We start from the raw sequence: 18,354 nt of genomic DNA, 5'->3' as shown, positions 1-18,354 counted from the left end.
CCACACACAAATGTGTACACAGATGTTCATAGCAGCATTATTCATAATAATCCAAACCTGGAAGCAAATCAAACGTCCATCAATTGGTGAATGGATAAACAAAGTATGGTATATGCTGCATCCATACTATAGATTAATACTTAATCTATTAATTGTTACTTAATACAATAAATGAAAAATTAATTTAAAAAATTGGTGAATCTCAGAAACATCATGTTCAAATGAAAGAAGTAAAACACAAAATACTTCATATTATACAATACTAAGTATATGAAATTCCAGCAAAGGCAAAACTATAATGACATGAAGATCGGTGGTTACCTGGGGCTGGCAGTTAGATGTGGGGAAAGACAGCATGGGGCATGAAGACACCATTCATGGTGAGGAGACTGCTTTCCATACTGATTATGGTGGTGAGTACACGACTGTATACAACTACCAAAGTTCAACGTACCATACACTTAAAATTGGTGAGTTCTATTGTATGAAAATAACATCTTAATAAACAAAAAAAGGGAAAAAGAATTTTTTAATAAAAAAGAATGTGAAGATCTAGAAAGATCTAAGATAGATACATAAATCTTTTAAATTTTATAAGAGGTAGGATTTTAGCAGAACAAAAACAAGCTTTTAACAACAAAAAACTTCTGCTGCTTTGAAAATGTTCTCAGCTATCAACATAAACTAACATGAGAAGACCTTTGATAACATCCTATGCTGTTTATAAATAATAAATAAATTCAAAACAACACATGTCAATTTTACCATAGTCCCTTCCCAGAGACAGAAAGGAAATATCAATACAGTCAGTCCCCAAAGACAAACATTGGACACTTACATTAAACACACACAGAGAGAGAGAGAGAGAAAGAGAGAGAGAGAGAGAGAGAAACCAAAAACCAAAAACCAAAACTACACAGTTTAAAGAGATAATCAAAACTGATGAAAAAATTTTAATTTCTTGATAAAAAGACAATGCGAAGACCCCATGGGAAAATGTTCTGTGCTGCAACGGACATGATAATCTACCAGTAATCTCTACAATGTATAAGTAAGGGTGTTTCTTGGCAACCTCTTCCTTATCTCCACTTCTTTTTCCTTTAATCAGTAACTCTACTAAACCAGCCTAATATACTTTAAATTATCCTTTAAGTTTTCTCTAAATGTTTCTTTACTTCAGATTGAGTATGACAATGCAAGAAATGCAAGACAATGAGTTTGCTGAAGGTGAGGTTTAAGCTGCACTTTCAACTAAGCATGGAGAGACGACCAGTTAAATATCTTGATGATTTTAGAAGAGAAAGCACAGCTATAGGCCACATTCTTCATATTAGGAAGAAAATAGAGACTGCTAATGAGAAAAAAATTTCCTTGGCTATTGGTCAGCATACAGAAGGCTGCAAAAAGTTGTTGATTGTGTCTTTCAGGGCCTCTGGGGACTTTGAAAACCTCTCCATACTCAAGATTGCCCTCCAGAATCATGTCTCCATTGCTGATGAATGGGGCCTCATCCTAGTGGTGTGGCTAAGGGAAACTTTAAGAATAACTGTCTGTGCATCCTGTGGCTGGAACAGACATGGACAAGAGCCTTGAGATGTGCAGTGTAAGGTGCTGGACTCCCTGGGCCTGCAGCAGAACACCTGGCCTTTGTCCTGGCTCTACCACCCATCATTCGTGCAACCTGAACCTCAGCCTCCCTATCTTTAAAATAGACAGTCCAGGTACTCTACCACTATAGAGAACACATCAAGAACCTAGTAAGGCAGTACACGTTGCAAGCATCCTGACAATCATGTAGTATAATGTTTTACAACACAGAAATTATTTTTTGACACTATTAAGTTTTTAAACTAAAAAATTATTTTTAGAATGTGTATCAAATAGACATTGTGCTAGGCAGTGAAGATTATGAAGAATAACATATAATTCCTATAAACTAAAAGGACTCTCCTACAATTCAATACCAAAAAACTAATAACCTACTTTAAAAATGGGCTAAGGACCTAAATAGACATTTCTCCAAAGAAGACATACAAATGGCCAATAGGTACATGAAAAAATGCTCAATGTCACTAACCATCAGGGAAATGCAAATCAAAACCACAGTGTGGTATCACCTCACACCTGCTGGGATGGCTATTATAAAAAAACAAAAAACACCAAAAGACAAGTGTTGGTGAGGATGTGGGGAAAACTGGAACCCCTGTACACAGCTGGCAGAAATGCAAATGATACAACTATGGAAAACAGTATGGAGGTTCCTCAAAAAATTAAAAATAGAACTAACATGATCTGGCAATCTCACTATTGGGTATACATCCAAAAGAAATGAATCAGGATCTCAGAGAGGTCTCGGCACTCTCACGTCACTGCAGTGTTATTTGCAATAGCCAACACGCGGAAACAACCTACGTGCCCATGGATAGATAAAGGGATGAAGAAAATGTGGTCCATGCATACAACGCAATACTATTCAGCCCTTCAAAAAGAAAGACATTTTGTAATATGCGACAACGTGGATGAAACATGAGGACCTATATGCTAAGTGAAACAAGCCAGTCACAAAAAGACAAATACTGCATGATTCCACTTATACGAGGTATATAAGATGGTTAATTTCAAAGAATCAGAGAGTAAAATGGTGGTTGCTAGGGGCTGGGGGCAGAGGAAAAAGGAGAGTTAAAAATCAGCAGGCATAAAGTTTCAGTTAAGCAAGATCAATAAGCGACAGAGATTCGCTGCACAACCCCCTACCTACAGTCAACAATAACATACTGTAACTGAAACATTTAAGAGGGGAGCTCTCATAAATAAAGTCAGGACTGACTCAGGAAAAAGGTTGGGCCAGGACTTAAATGAGTAAGATTTCCTAGAAGAAGGGATATGTGAGTGAAAGAGGGGATATAATTGGAAGAAACTACATGTGGTTATGCAAAGCTATCTTTTAAGAGCACAGACACAGGCCGGGTGCGGTAGCTCACGCCTGTTATCCCAGCACTCTGGGCGGATCACGAGGTCAGATGATCGAGACCATCCTGGCTAACATGGTGAAATCCCGTCTCTACCAAAAACACAAAAAAATTAGCCGGGCGGGGGTGACAGGCGCCTGTAGTCCCAGCTACTCGGGAGGCTGAGGCAGGAGAATTGCGTGAACCCAGGGGGTGGAGCTTGCAGTGAGCCAAGATCGCGCCACGGCACTCCAGTATGGGCGACACTGCGAGATTCCATCTCAAAACAAAACAAAAAAAAGAGCATAGACACTAAAGTTATGCTACCTACATTTGAATCCTGTCTCCACTACTTTTCAGCTGGTGTTCCTGGCAAATTACAGTCATGTGGTGCTTAACGAAAAGGACACATTCTGAGAAATGTGTTGTTATGTGATTTGGTCATCATGTGAACATTATAGAATGTACTTACACAAACCTAGATGGGATATATATTTTTATTTATATATATTTTTTTCATACAGAAAATAAGGTGTTCCAGCACCATGACTGAATATCAGTCATTTCCCCTACTCGATCTGCAGTGCCAACACTGATTGCCATACACCAAGTTTCTACCTATGCTCCATTAGAATCCACAGGGCCACCACTGAATACGCACTCTGTTGTTGACCAAAACGTTGTTATGCAGTGCATGACTTAGTTAATTTCCCTGTGCCTCAGTTTCTTCATCTATAAAATAGGGAGAATAGTCCCAAGTTCTTCGGGTTTTTATAAGGACTAATTAAAATAATATTTGTAAAGTGCTTAGAAAAGAGTACTATTAGTCAGCTTTTTCTAAGTTATACTGTGGTAACAAATTATCCCAAATTTCAGTAGCTTATAACAAAGATTTATTTCTTGTTCATGCTACATGTTGGTACAACCCTGCTCCATTTGACTTCTTCATTCTGGAGTCTGAGGAGCAGCCCCTCTCTGGGCCCTGCTTTTCTCATGTCAAAGGGGAAGAGCAATGGTGGAACCAGGCAGTGGCTCTTCAAGCTTCTGCCTAGATGAAGCATTTGTCACTTCTGCTCATATTTTAGTGGCTAGTGTAAGTCAAAGAACAAAACCTGATGTCAACAGGGCACGCAGAAGCCCTATAGGGACGGCTTCAGTAGAGAGAGGCAGAACATATTTTGACCAAATATATTTGAACAAACAAAAATACTAGACCAAAAAATCTACCACAAGTGTTTGGTACATAGTGCTGTGTGTTTGTTAAAGAAAAATACATGTTTGCACAATGACACGGAATCCTGAAAGTGGATGTTTGGGAACAGTAAAATATTGAGTGTCACTGGAGTGTATGGTTCACAGAAGTGACAGGGGTAGGTGAGGAGGTCACATTTTGAAAGGCTTTGAAAGGAGGCTAGATTTTTGCCTACAAGTAGAACATAAGTTGCAACAATAAAGTTTTATAGCTATTTTTATAAATTTTATAAGTCAATTCTATCTGCCAGCTTTATTAAGACAACGGCATCATTTCATTTATTCTGCACTGAACATTTAGAAATCACATGTTGACTGGTCACTACCTCCCTGTGTTAACAATGGCCTACAACACCATTTGTCATCCTGGGCCTGAGTTGCAATTGCCACAAGGAAGAATATATTAATAGAAGCCTTCTTCCAGTCGGTCCCAGCTCCCGGTTGTCAGGACAGGGAAAGGTGGCATAGAGAGGGAGGGAAGAAAAAGGAGAGAAGGGAGTGCATATGGATGAGTCAACATGAATGTGAGTGTGTGGGGGGTGTACAATGGACAAGCACTGACATCACACTTGCTATTTTAATTATAAAATACCCTCCAAATTTGGATGTTTCCTAAGGACCCATCTTCAACTTCTACACATGGTCCTTTTACAAGTCCCACCACCCTCATGGCTTTGGTCAGCCTTGAAATTTTTGTTTGTTTGTTTTTTGTAGAAACAGGGTTTTGCCATGTTGCCTAGGCTGGTGTTGAACTCTTGGGCTCAAGCGATCCACCTGCCTCAGTCTCCCAAAGAGCTGGGATTCCAGGCATGAGCCACTGTATCCGGTTAGCCTTGATTTTTCTTTGCAGCTTCTGTCGTCATTTTCAATAAACTACTAGAAAATAATCCAAATCTAAGTTTAACTGGGAGGCTTGTGCATCAGAGGAGTTATCTGACCTGCTACCTATACCTCTCTTTGGTCAATGGAGAAGCAATCTAAGGGAAAGAAGGTTAAGTAGGAGAAAAGGAAGCATGCAGAGAAGAGAGTTGGGCACAAGCAGAGGCGGTGCAAAGGAACCCGCACCTACCATCCCTTGCCCAGAAGCAGGCCAAGGCCTCAAAACATACTCTAAGGATGCTTACACTTCCACAGCAGGTTATGCTGTTTCCATTTGTTCACAGTTACTTTAAGACAGTAGTGTGGGTTTTTTTGTTTGTCTTTAAAAGTACTACAGAGGGAAGAGAGAAAGGCAAATCACAGCCTGCAAATGAGCTGTCCTGACTCCCTCCAGATGGCTCATTTTCCCTATCCCCGTCCTATGATCTACAAACCCTGATAAGGCTTCTGTAATCTGGCACCATCGTAAAGTGTTTCTTCTTGAAGTGCTTTAAAGATCCCCACTGCTTACAGAAAATAATCCAAACTCAGACCACATTTGAAGTCCCAAATCTTACTTTTGGGTGTAACAGATTTTTTTTTTTCCTACACTAAGGCTGCTGGGATCAGAAACAATCAAAGTCTGATATAGTGTACATAAGTAACAAATGCAGGAAATGGGTACAGTGAAGGGCTGCATTGAAGGGGGAAGTCTGAGGAATATAGCCTGTTAATTCACTCTCAAACAGCTTGAAAGAGGTTCAAGTAAAGATAAATGTGTGAACTGTAATAAAAAGAAAAATCGGCAAAAGAAGGCTCTTTCTATTTTAATCATGCCAGAATCAGATCAGTCCTGAGGCCTCAGCTTTTGAGAATTAGGGTGCATCCCTGTGGTAATGACTCAGTACTATGATTCATAAAATTGCAGAAAATGAAGAAGTTCTGGGATGTAGATGGCTCAAAAGCTCTCTGCAGAACCACAAAAAGAATTTAAATGAAGTTCAGTAAGTAAGCAATGCTTTAAGGAAAAGTATTAATGTGTAACAAAATTAGTGGAATTATGAATATATAAAGACTGACTTCAATTTTTGAAGGTCTCTCACCAGACATTAAGAAGAACAGTTAATACAGTCACTGAAATGTTGAAGTATTTGTTTAAACTGATATATGTCACTTGGCTGTAATAGCCAAGCTTTCCAATTACAATTTTGCAACATTTCATGAAAAGTCCTATTTTAAATACTAAATGTTTGCATTAAAAATCAGAACTGTCAAAGGAGGAAAAAGGCAACATAAAAACATTTATCAATGATACATGTGAATAATCTTATAGTAATCTTTAAGTACAAGGGAATCCCCCTCACCTTTCCTGGGCAGCAGCTGGGGTCTCGACTGGATAACAAAATAGAACTGAGGTCTGACAGCCATCCTTGGCAAACTAACTTACTATTGCTCCTGTAAGCTAAAAACTGTCCTCCCTCAACTCAGAAAAATGATTTAGTTATTTTCTGTGATATCACTGAAGATAAAAAGTGGTCAACTTACTAGTAAAATACTGTACTGACATAATTTATCAATCTTCTATTTTAATCAGTGGAATACTTTAAAGTTATATATTCAAAGATATCTATAATTATGCAAGAATAAGGGACACCGAGGAGAGATTAAAAACTAGTCTAGGCCAGGCGTGGTGGCTCACGTCTACAATCCCAGCACTTTGGGTGGCTGAGGTGGACGGATCCCCTGATGTCAGGAGTTCCAGACCAGCCTGGCCAACATGGTGAAACCTCGTCTCTACTGAATATACAAAACAAGTAGCCAGACGTGGTGGCATGCACCTGCAATCCCAGCTACTCGGGAGGCTGAGGCACGAGAATCGCTTGAACCAGGGAGGCAGTGGTTGCAGTGAGCCAAGATCGTGTTACTGCACTCCAGCCTGGGTGACAGAGCAAGCCTGTCTTTAAAAAAAAAAAAAAAAAAAAACTAGCCTAAATAAAATAAATCAACCAGTACCTAGCTAAATAAAATAAACTCAATCCAAAGTTGGCAGCTTTCCAGAAAAGCATGAGTAAAGTTTTTGGTTTCTATGACAGCAAATAACAAATTACTTATGCTTCATACAAATATCTTTGTTTAAAAAATACTCTTTCTCTTAAAAAACACGTTAATTGCCAGATTGAAATAAAATCACTGCTTAACACACATGGTTAAGTGAATTACTGGTTTCAATACTAAAATGTGAAATCTCATCAATGGGTTTTGTAACATTTCCCAAAACACTGAATATCATCTATGATTATAATTATCTGTGCATTTCTTTTGCATAGTAAGAATTTTATTTTGTTTGTATTTTATTCAGCATAATATCTCCCAAAAAGGGAAGTCACTTGATCTATAAAGGAAGAGGGGAAGTCATGTTGAGCAAGAGCCATCTGGAATAGGCAGTCTGTGGCTTTGTGAATCTCAGGCTTGCATCCTATAGTCAGGGGTGTGCAAATCAAACACTCACAAATAATACTGATACTCTCTTTTACAATCTTCCTTATCTAAAGTATGCCACATCACAGTAAATATTTCATAATAAAAATGAGAATTTTCTAGACAAAAAAAGAAAATGTTCCTTAAGTTCAAAACAAGCACCAACACTTATGGTACAGAACATAGGAAAACTGGCTATGGTTCATGAATATTAATTATTTTAAATAAACACAGTCATCTAATTATGGTAAAATAATAATAAAGAACAAGGTTAATATGAAGATTTATCAGATTTTTTTGTCATAGAAGGTTGGTAACTTTGGCTGAATCAATGACTGTAAAAGGCTCAGAAATGTTTATTATTAGCAGGGTTCTTCAAAATGCTACATCATCTTTGAATTATATTCCAAACATACTGTAGTTCTATTCACGCTTCTGAAACAAGGAATTTTTTTTTTGTCAAGAATTTTATTTTAAACGTCTGATTCCTTTTAAAAACTAAAAACAGGTTTTTTTTAATTAAAAAATTAAATTTTTTAAAATTTATTAAATTAACTAAATTAACCCACTACCTGTTAAACATGTGTACTGGAAAAGACTATGATCTTAACATACAATTTTAGATTTAAAAAAGACTACAAAGAGATGAAAAATGGAACCTCCAATTCTAGTGCACTGAACGTCACACAATGAAACTTTCTGAGGAGACAGCAAGCACTAAAAGCCAGGAGTCTAAAAAAAGAATAAAGAAAGAAAATGGAATGTGTTAAAAAAAAAACTGAGTCACATAAGAGTTACTAAAGAAGGGGACAAATATTGAGAGTAAAAGAATTAATAGTAACTAACACAATGAAGGCATATATAATAAGGTACTTCAATATTTGAATGCTTTTGGAAAATACTTAAAACAGAACTCAAAACCATTACTGCTAAGTGAAACAAATATGCCATGGAATAAATAGTACATCCTTAGGCAGCTCTCATGATCAAAGCAATGAGCTCCTTCTTTGCTGTTCTCAAGTTGGTTAAATCTTCCTCAGTCACGCAGCAGTACTAACTGCATGAGCCTAGACTTGGGAGAGTCTGGCACCTGTGTCCCAGAGAATCAGTCTAATCCCAGGATGGCCCTAAGCCACCACAAGTCTCAAGAATACCAGACGGATAGCTCAGGCATTTTGAAGACTTCACAGCAGGGTTTAGTTCTGTGGTCCTGAAGCCAAATCAGGTATCTGGGCAGATGTGAAAATTTTTAGGGAGGAGAAAACAAAGTGACTTGGAGCCCCAGAATCTTGGCTGCAAGCATATCAGCCATGGGGAACGAAGGCATAGTTTTAAGCAAAGAATGAACACAGAAAAGGAATAATAAAGAGAGCTTAAAGGAAGAAGAGGGGTAAGCAGGCACACAGGATGACACACTGGCCCCAAATACCAGTCATTCACCCAAGAAACAAGGATAGTGATAATTTACTTGAAATGTATGTAATCCTTGTAGTGAAATGTGTATTATTATGAATCCATTCTGTCATTTTTAGTCTTTTCCAAGAAAGAAATTAAAACTATGCTCTATAACCCCTAGTTAAAATTTATTTTTATAAATCTGGAGGTTCAAATTTAAGTCATGGATGAAGAATAAAACTCCATTTCATGCTCTAATTTCTTTTTAAATACCTTATAGAGAATTTATGACAAATGCTTATTATTAAAATAAAATACAATAGCATGGGCAAGATGAAAAAATTCCAGCACACATACTGAGGCTGCTTGGTTCATTCCCTTCTTCCATGATGAGTCTTTGGGTCAGGTACAACCCACCTGACTTTCCAGTTGCCATTTTTTCTCCCTTGTGTGACAATATCTTTTCACAAAATGAGCAGACTATCTCTCCTTATTTTTAGTAAGTCCAACTTCTTCACATTCAGGCTTTTTTTTTTTTTCTATGATTTAAAAACGATAACACTGACAAGAAATCCAGCTAAAACTTTCATCAAAATTACCTTGAAAGCACAAACTGGCCTCCCTTGTCTCAATTTTCCATGTGACTGGCCTTTTTTTTTTTTTTTTTTTTTTGAGACGGAGTCTCGCTCAGTCGCCCAGACTGGAGTGCAGTGGCGCCACCTCGGCTCACTGCAAGCTCTGCCTCCCGGGTTCACGCCATTCTCCTGCCTCAGCCTCCTGAGTAGCTGGGACTACAGGCGCCCGCCACCGCGCCAGGCTAATTTTTTTGTATTTTTAGCAGAGATGGGGTTTCATCATGTCAGCCAGGATGGTCTCCACCTCCTGACCTCGTGATCCACCCGCCTCGGCCTCCCAAAGTGCTGGGATTACAGGCACGAGCCAACGTGCCCGGCCATGACTGGCCCTTTTTAATCACTACAGAAGTAGCATTGAGCCAGACCTGCCATGGTTAAACGAATGTTGAGAGCCGGGTGCAGTGGCTCATGCCTGTAATCCCAGCACTTTGGGAGGCTGAGGCGGGCAGATCACCTGAGGTCGGGAGTTCGAGACCAGCCTGACCAACATGGAGAAACCCCATCTCTACTAAAAATGCAAAATTAGCCGGGCGTGGTGGCGCATGCCTGTAATCCCAGCTACTCAGTCTCCTGTGGCAGGAGAATCACTTGAACCCAGGAGGCAGACGTTGTGGTGAGCTGAGATTGCACCACTGCACTCCAGCTTGGGCAACAAGAGCGAAATTCTGTCTCAAAAAAAAGAATGGTGAGACAGTTGAATATGATGCACCATCTAAATAGGACAATTTTCCTAATGTTTTTACAGGAGAGAGAGAGAATTGGGTATAAAAAGGTAGTCACACTTACAAGTCCACTTATGGCTACAATCCAGATGTAGGAACCAGAGGTGAAAAGCTATAAAAGAAAAAAAAAAGGCAACTAAAAATAAAATTCACTTATTTTTACATAACTACAGTCATGACCATTTATATAAAGTATTAACTATATATGCCATAATACAGAGAAGCAAATGGAAAATTAGTAAATATCAACTGTTATTTAAAAGAAAATTGTATATTATTTTTTTTTTATTCAGACATCAGACTTTGTATAGCCTAAAACAAGTTGAACCTGGCCCACACCCCATGCAAAGAAAAATAAGTGAAACCAAAGTATGATGTTATTTATAAACTTCAACTGACTTAAAGTAAAATACTACATATAAAGAAATTATTAGAATTAACAACATACAAAACAGGTAATCACCATCCCATGCTTGGCAATGATGTGATATTTATGTAAATAACTTTCTCATTTTAACTTCTTAACATTGTTACCCTAAATTTAGATGGGAAGAACCCTGCCAGCCTACTTAGGTCTATATTCAACGGTAACTTTCTCAAGTGTTGATATTCTCATTCTAGTTCACCCAAGGAAGAGCAAACTAAATCACAGTAATGAAGTTAATCAATGGCAAAAGTAATTAGAATTAGATCTCATGAAATTCTTCCCTTTGTTTTCCAAATAGTTTATATCTTAGAGTTGTGCTCAGGGTAATTAAAAAAAAAATCATAAGGACTCTGAAAATATTCCTGCAACAAAGAAATGATTTGTGGGTTATTGTTGGTTAATTTTTAGAACTTTAGATTGGGGGTTTACTTCTGATTGTAGAGGAAAAGGCAGGATACTCAGGCAGGACAGCCCAGGTTCATCGCTGGCATTGTGCTAGATGAAAACCTCAAAGTTCTGCACACTTACCAAAGACACACAGAAAGAAGACAGACACAAAAGGTAAGAGTTGACATACTCACACAGAGAAGCTGGCAACCTTTGCTCTAGTGATAGGCTCACTTAGAAATGTGCACTGGCTGCGACTTTAAATTTGAACCTTTGATGTAGCACGGACGTTTGTTCAGTGGAAATGACTCTGATAATAATGATGGGAACCATGTAGACAAATATTTTGCTGTAGTTTTCTTCTACAAATAGAAGGAATAACAGACTAGCTAACACTTTCTATGTGTCAGGCATTGCTCTCAAGGCACTTCAGCAAGACCGAGTGGTTAAGCAATTTGCTGCAGGTCAACAGCCAGCAGGTGGTGGGCTGGAGTGTATCCAGGACTGCCTCCACAGTCATGCTCTCCACTCTTCCATGTCTCATATGCAAGTAAAAAGAGCATCTCATTTTGTCATTAAAAAAGTAATTTCCTCTGGGTTCTGAAGCCTCTCATTGCCTGTGTGGTCGCCAGTATGTCTGCCTACATCTTGCCAGTGTCTGTGTGTTTTCTCATGGCTGGGCTCCTTGAGGACAGGGGCTACATCTCACTCAGTGGGTGATAGTATCGGATGGCTTGAGAGCCCATAACATCATAGCCCATTGCACAGGGCATGATGTTATGGGCTCTCAAGTCATCGGATACTTAAATGAGTCTTAAGCATTTTGGCTCTTCCGATTATGATTCAAGTCTTCATTCATTCATTCATTCATTCATTCATTCATTCATTCATTCATTCATTCAACAATGTCCCTAGTTGTAATGGGGAGAGAAAAAGGCACAGAAACACATGCAAAGACTTGGAGGGGAGGGAGGCAGGCAGAGGATGTACACTTTAGCAATAAGGAGTTCAGTTACACTCCTTCAAGGTGGGCACAAGTGGGAGTTGACACCAGACAGGCAAGAAGAACCCTGCATGCCATTCATGCTAAGGACCTAGATTTTATCAAGGAGCCAATGAGGCATCTCCACCTCTATATTCTAATCTCAACTTCTCCCTCTCAAAGTTACCGGAAATAATACAAAAATAATGGAAATTTATATTATTTTGAAAAACTATCCATGGTAGTTGCATCTACCTTTCTGCTTTCAGCAGGGCTAAGAGGGATGCCTCATGGTGAGCTGCAAAAACTGCACTAGATATTAGGTTGGTGGAAAAGTAATTGTGGATTACTTTTCCACCAACCTACTACAATGGCCCTGTGACAAAGGCCATGCTGTGTCTCTTTATCCAACTAAGATCCCCTTTCCCCGAGAGATTAAACATAATACTTATTTTGCTTTATGCCAAAAACAAAACAAAACAAGAAATACATTCACAATCTCAGAAAAATGAATGGTGGTAGCTATAGAGACATAAATTATTAATTAATAGTAACCAATTGACTTAGCTCTTATTATCTGTTCAGATTACACTAAACACTTCATGCTATCCTTCAAATACCTCTATAAGGTAGATATTATCATCCCCTCTTGATAGATGGGGAAATGGGGGTTCAGAAAAGGTAAGTGACAAAGCAAATCATTACCAGACCAAGTCATTAAACCGAAACCCAATGACTTGGCTCCAAAGACTTTCCACAATGCCACACTGAACTCCTACTCCACAATTAATAAAACAGTGTTTTCATTCTCAAAGATTCTACATAGCTTTAGAGTTGGAAGAACTATACAGTCAATGTGAGGCTCAGAGGGGTTCCAAGACTCAACCCAAGTCTCATGGCTGGAGAGAGGCAAGATAGGACTAGAACTTGGGTCTCCTGAGCAAGGTCTGGAGTGCTCTTCAAATTCCACATGGCCTCTGTTATAACAGCTTTAAAAATATTAAATCTGCTATAGCAAATCCTACTCATAAGAATCAACTGCAGAAACGGGCTATTTGGTTACACGGATATCAGGTAGGATCAGGGGGGCGTTTAACAGTACTGGGGTTGAGAGATGGAGAATAAACAGATTTCATGAGAAACGGTTGTAAAAGTGGTAAGAAAACGCCCCAGATGAGCCATTGATAACACATGACAGCAGACTGGAGAAGTGAGAGGAAATGCTAAAGGTTAAAAGGGGAGGGAGGAAGGCATTCTGAAGCGACTCTAGTATCCGGTTATATGTGCGTGGGATAAGGAATGTTATGAGTATTAATCAGTGGATCAAAAGGCCAAGCGACACATGGTGACACAGGAAGCTGTAGAATAAAATTACATCAAAAGCCGTGAGAGTAAAAGAAAAGTGACAAGTAGTACAGATAGAAAACTGAAAATCATTCTCCTACCACAGACCTGGAGCCCAGCAGGGAGAAACTGACATTCGATGAGGATTGGCAAAGAAGCTTTTCAAATGTAAGCTGGACAGTAGTACTCTAGCAGTCTTCACAGCAAACCATTTAGCAAATGGTGACACTACCATCACAGCTACACAAACAAGGAAATAATGAAGCTGACAATGCTTCTTGAAAACTCCAAAGCTCGGGTTTGTAGAGCACACTCTTCTTCAGAGCTTTATTTGCGACACTGTATTCAATAAATTAATTTTGACACTGATTTTCTACTTTCTACTTTTTGATTGTTCTCATTTGTTTCCACTTCATACTATCATTGTTAAAAAGCACTCACATGCAATTGTACACGAAATGAAAATATTTTCCACAGATACAAATTACAGTGAAAGCTCTTATCAGATTTCTAAAGACTATGAAAGTATTCTAGTACCTTCTATACCTTGATGTTCTTGTTCTGTAACACTTCCTTTAAACATTTGATATAGATCATGAAGCCAAGATTATGGGGGAAAAAAAACCATTGTTTTCAAGGAGATCAAATGAGAGAAAGACCAAAAAAACTGATCTGGTTAAAGAAAAGTGAACATAAAAATGCATACTGTACCTGTAGTCCCAATATATAAATCAATGTCTTGTTTGTGATGGACAACGGGCCCAGAATTTGTGCCACTTGGACTCTTGGTATGGAGCAGTAAAATGGTACAAACAGAGCAAACACAGGTGCCAGGCTATGCAAACAAATAAAAAAAAATCACTATAATAGTGAATTTTAAACACCAATGGCAGATGTATCTTTGAAGTAACACTGCTTATAATTTTATTTCAGTCTGAAAGCATAGTCTTAGATATACACATTGATTTCCAAATATGCATCATGTCCAAAATAATTTGTACAGAACACTTTATGAAAACTCTAATAATTCTATCCTTATTGACCCTCCTGAAACCACCGCAAAGAAGTGGTTCAGCACCTACTAATTGTGAGAAAAGTGGAGGCAATGTTTTCTTCCCAGGTATTACTAAAATCTAATGAGAAACTAGACAAACCAAAAGCAGCAAACATTAGAATTCTTCACAGTCAAATCCAAAAGCCTCATCTCAGGCCCTGTCTAGTGATCTGACACGGTTCACCTCTGGCCCTCCCTTCCTCACATTCCTTCCTCCCTTTGTCTGAAACCCTGTTTCTCAGTGGTTGACCAGCGATTTCTTACACCACTCTTCTGGCTTCTCCATGGTTCCATTATAGCCTTTTCTTCTTGCTCGCTCATCTCCTCATATAATCTCAACCCTTTCTATAGCTTGGGCTAAGAAAATGAAGTGAGACCTAAAACTGCCTGCCCATTTCTGAATGTCAATTTGACACCTTCACCTTGACAGATTCAAAAGTCCTATGTGTCTTTCTACTTACAGTCTTGCTTCTCTCTGATCCATTTCTTAACATTGTTGGCAGTATTCTCTTCCTAAAACACAACTCTGATCACATCACTCCCTTGCTTAAAAACCCTTCCTTCCGGCTGGGTATGAGCGGTGGCTCATGCCTGTAATCCCAGCACTTTGGGAGGCCAAGGCGGGTGGATCACAAGGTCAGGAGATCGAGACCATCCTGGCTAACACGGTATAACCCCATCTCTACTAAAAATACAAAAAATTAGCCGGGCATGGTGGCGGGCACCTGCAGTCCCAACTACTACTTGGGAGGCTGAGGCAGGAGAATGGCGTGAATCCGAGAGGCGGAGCTTGCAATGAGCCAAGATTGCACCACTGCACTCTAGCCTGGGCGACAGAGCGAGACTGTCTCAAAAACAAAAAACAAAAAACAGAAACAAACAAAAAAGACCTTCCTTCCATAGGCTCCAGTATCCAAAGATAAAATGCTTCATAAAGATGTGATGGCAAAGCACCCCAGTTCGCTCTCATCACTGCAGATTGTTACCACTGTCCTCCTCTCTGCTTCCCCTCATCTGGACCATCACACACAAGGCCCCCTCAAAAATCCACACAGCTGCTCCTTGAATACGCTGGCTGCTTTGACTCTCCACTGATGCAGGTTCTGCTTTCCACTTTCAGTCCTAGGAAACTCAGCTTGTGCAACACCGCTCAGCTCTTCCCACAAGACTTCTCTGACTCCTCCTGGCAGCTGGTGGCTTTCCTCATGGCCCCCAAGCTATGTCAGTTTCACTGCTGCAATGAATCAGTGAATCAAATGTGTGCCGAGGATGTCACGGCAGGACGCCCGGCATAGGAGCTACAACTATGTCCAAGAGAAAGAAGCAGTCCTTGACCTCAAGGAACTCATCACAGGACCGAAATGTTACATTCCTACAAGTGCTGGGCAGGTAATATGAATGAGTAGAGTGGTTTGGGCACAAACTTGCACCCGTTTTTTCATTAAACACTTGGCTTAATTACTCAGTCTGTTTTATTTTCCCACTTTTGGGAAAATGGCACCAGAAAAAAAAAGAATTATTTCATTATCACAAGAAAAATGCAAAAAATATGTTTCACTTCTACAAAGAACTGTCCTTGGTGCCATTTTGTGGAAACACAGGACCCTCCTGGCCTCTTGTGCAATATCTCATCCTTGATAGAGACCATGTTATTCTGAAAAATGCACTGTCCTCTCAATTCTACTATTAAAAACAAAATCAAACCAAAATATAACAAACACAAAACAAATGTGATAAATGGCAGCTGCATCAACAGCTATCAACACAGACGCAGCAAATGCTAGAACAGGGAAAACTCCAGCTGATAAGGCCTCAGCGCAGGCACTGTGTCAGGACTGGAGACACAGAGATGCCAGATACAATGGCTGGCCATCCAGTGAGAAGGATAGCAGGGACCGGGTGGCAGACGGAGGTGCACATCACAGCGGGCTCCTACCGCCACTTGCCCAGTCTAGAATTCCTCACGTATCAGACCTTCCTCCCAGGCTGAGCACCCCAGGACAGGGAAGAAGAGGCAGTCCTAGTTCTCCTAGCACCTGGCACAATGCTTGACACAGTTTAGGAGCTCACTACATTTAGGGCCACAAAATAATCCTTATTCTAGAATAACTGTTATGACTCACATTTGAATTGACTATACAGAGTTCGCAAAAACCTCAGATTATTAATTCGGAGAGAAAGCATCATATTTTATCTAGCTTTGCCTAATGCAGATTCTTATACACGATCCATATTCAATATTGGTTGGATTTTTTTAAATTAACAAAGCAGTTTTTAAATACTACACAAAATAACTGCTTTTGTCCAATTACAAACCCAAGCACAACTGATTAAAACAGCTGGGCCTTCTTTTCATGGAAAAGTATGAGTTAGTCACTCCTGGGCATAAATCCTCCAATGCCTCCCCACCTACAATCATGAAAAAGACGTTCCAGGCCCTGAGTCTCCATCCCCATCCTGATCCTGTGCTCCGCAGGACAGCAACTTCTCAGAGAAGCCCTCCCTGACTGCCCCATTTCAAACCACACCTCCCACCCTCTCAGTCTCCCCCCTCTGCATTCTCTATTCTCTTCCTGACTTTGTTCCCCCACAGCACTTACAGCCTTCTCATCACTGCCAGCTATCGTCTATCTTAAAAGTAGAATGGAAGCTTCACACAGACGGGGATTTTGGTCTGTTTTGTTTGCTGTTTTATCCCCACTGTCTAGAATTGTGCCTGGCATAGAGTAAGGTTTCAATAAATATTTGCAGAAGAAATGAATTTTCCTTTAAAACAGTAAAACCATACAGCAGAACTTGCCTTTTGTTTTAAAAAGCCCCCTTCCTTTTTATCATTTTTAATGGGATTAAAACATATGGTTTCATATGTAGCTCAAAATATGGTCTGCTCTCTTGGTGATTATGAAACCCTACCTGGGGAGCCAATTGCACCAGAGGTCTCTTACCACAGAACATGCCCTTCGAGTTGCTTAATTCATAGAAGTTCTGTTCACATTTAGTAATAAAGTACAAATAATGATGTTATAACTAAATAATCTAAAGCAGAGTTCTTGTTTGAGGTTACATTTCAATGTGAACTAAAAAAATACTGGTAGAAATTTTAATGACCACTGTTTACATTTCACATACCAATAGAAGTTTAAAAATTCCTTAAAAAATACTAATCACTGTATAATTTTAAACGATGACTAAATACTAGGCCACATATACACATTTCAGACCAAAACTACACAGGCTGTTCTGTAGAAATTTTCCGTTGCTATTTCTATACACACAGACTTCACAAAGTACCATAATGTTATTAGTCATTGACCAGTCTTTTTCTTTTCCTTATTTTATGACAACATCTGTTCTTTATACTGTCAACAGTAATTCAGTTTGACCTTTTTTCATACTGTGAAGAACTACCTTCTGGAAGCCCTTTCTGGCTTAAGCAGATGAGGCTGTAGTACAGAAAAGAGAAAGCAGGTTATAAACATTTCATCCATCCTTTCTTTTTTTCTTTTATTTTCTTAAGACAGGGTATCTGTCTGTCACCCAAGCTAGAGTAGAGCACAGTGGCACAATCACGGCTCACTGTAGCCTCTAATTCCTAATCTTCTCGCCTCAGCCTCCAGAGTAACTGGGACTACAGGTGTGAGCCACCACACCTGGCTAATTTTTAAACTTTTTTTAGAAACAGGTTCTCGCTGTGTTGCCCACACTGATCTCAGTCTCCTGGCATCAGGCAATCCTCCTGCCTCAGCCTTCTGAACTGCTGGGATTACAGGTGTGAGCCATTGCTAATTCATCCTTTAATATCACTAATACTTACAGAGCATCTACTGCTACATATTCATGATTGCACTCGATAGAAAACATAAACTAAAATAA

General features: G+C 39.3%; 1 protein-coding gene across 6 annotated transcripts in view; it reads right to left on the bottom strand.

Moving 5' to 3' along the window:
• The window catches only part of UBAC2 (UBA domain containing 2), a 189,865-nt gene that overhangs the window by 58,508 nt on the left and 113,003 nt on the right, over positions 1–18,354 (bottom strand). For all 6 annotated transcript variants that reach the window (XM_065533434.1, XM_074021327.1, XM_045377316.3 and 3 more), the window contains 2 exons: positions 14,139–14,262; positions 10,352–10,399 (listed from right to left, as the gene is read on the bottom strand). In XM_065533434.1, the coding sequence (XP_065389506.1) occupies positions 10,352–10,399; positions 14,139–14,262 (172 nt within the window). The remainder of the gene's footprint in view (positions 1–10,351; positions 10,400–14,138; positions 14,263–18,354) is intronic.

This window comes from Macaca fascicularis, chromosome 17 (assembly GCF_037993035.2).
Source record: "Macaca fascicularis isolate 582-1 chromosome 17, T2T-MFA8v1.1".
NCBI lineage: Eukaryota > Metazoa > Chordata > Mammalia > Primates > Cercopithecidae > Macaca > Macaca fascicularis.
This window is presented reverse-complemented; position numbering and strand designations above follow the sequence as displayed.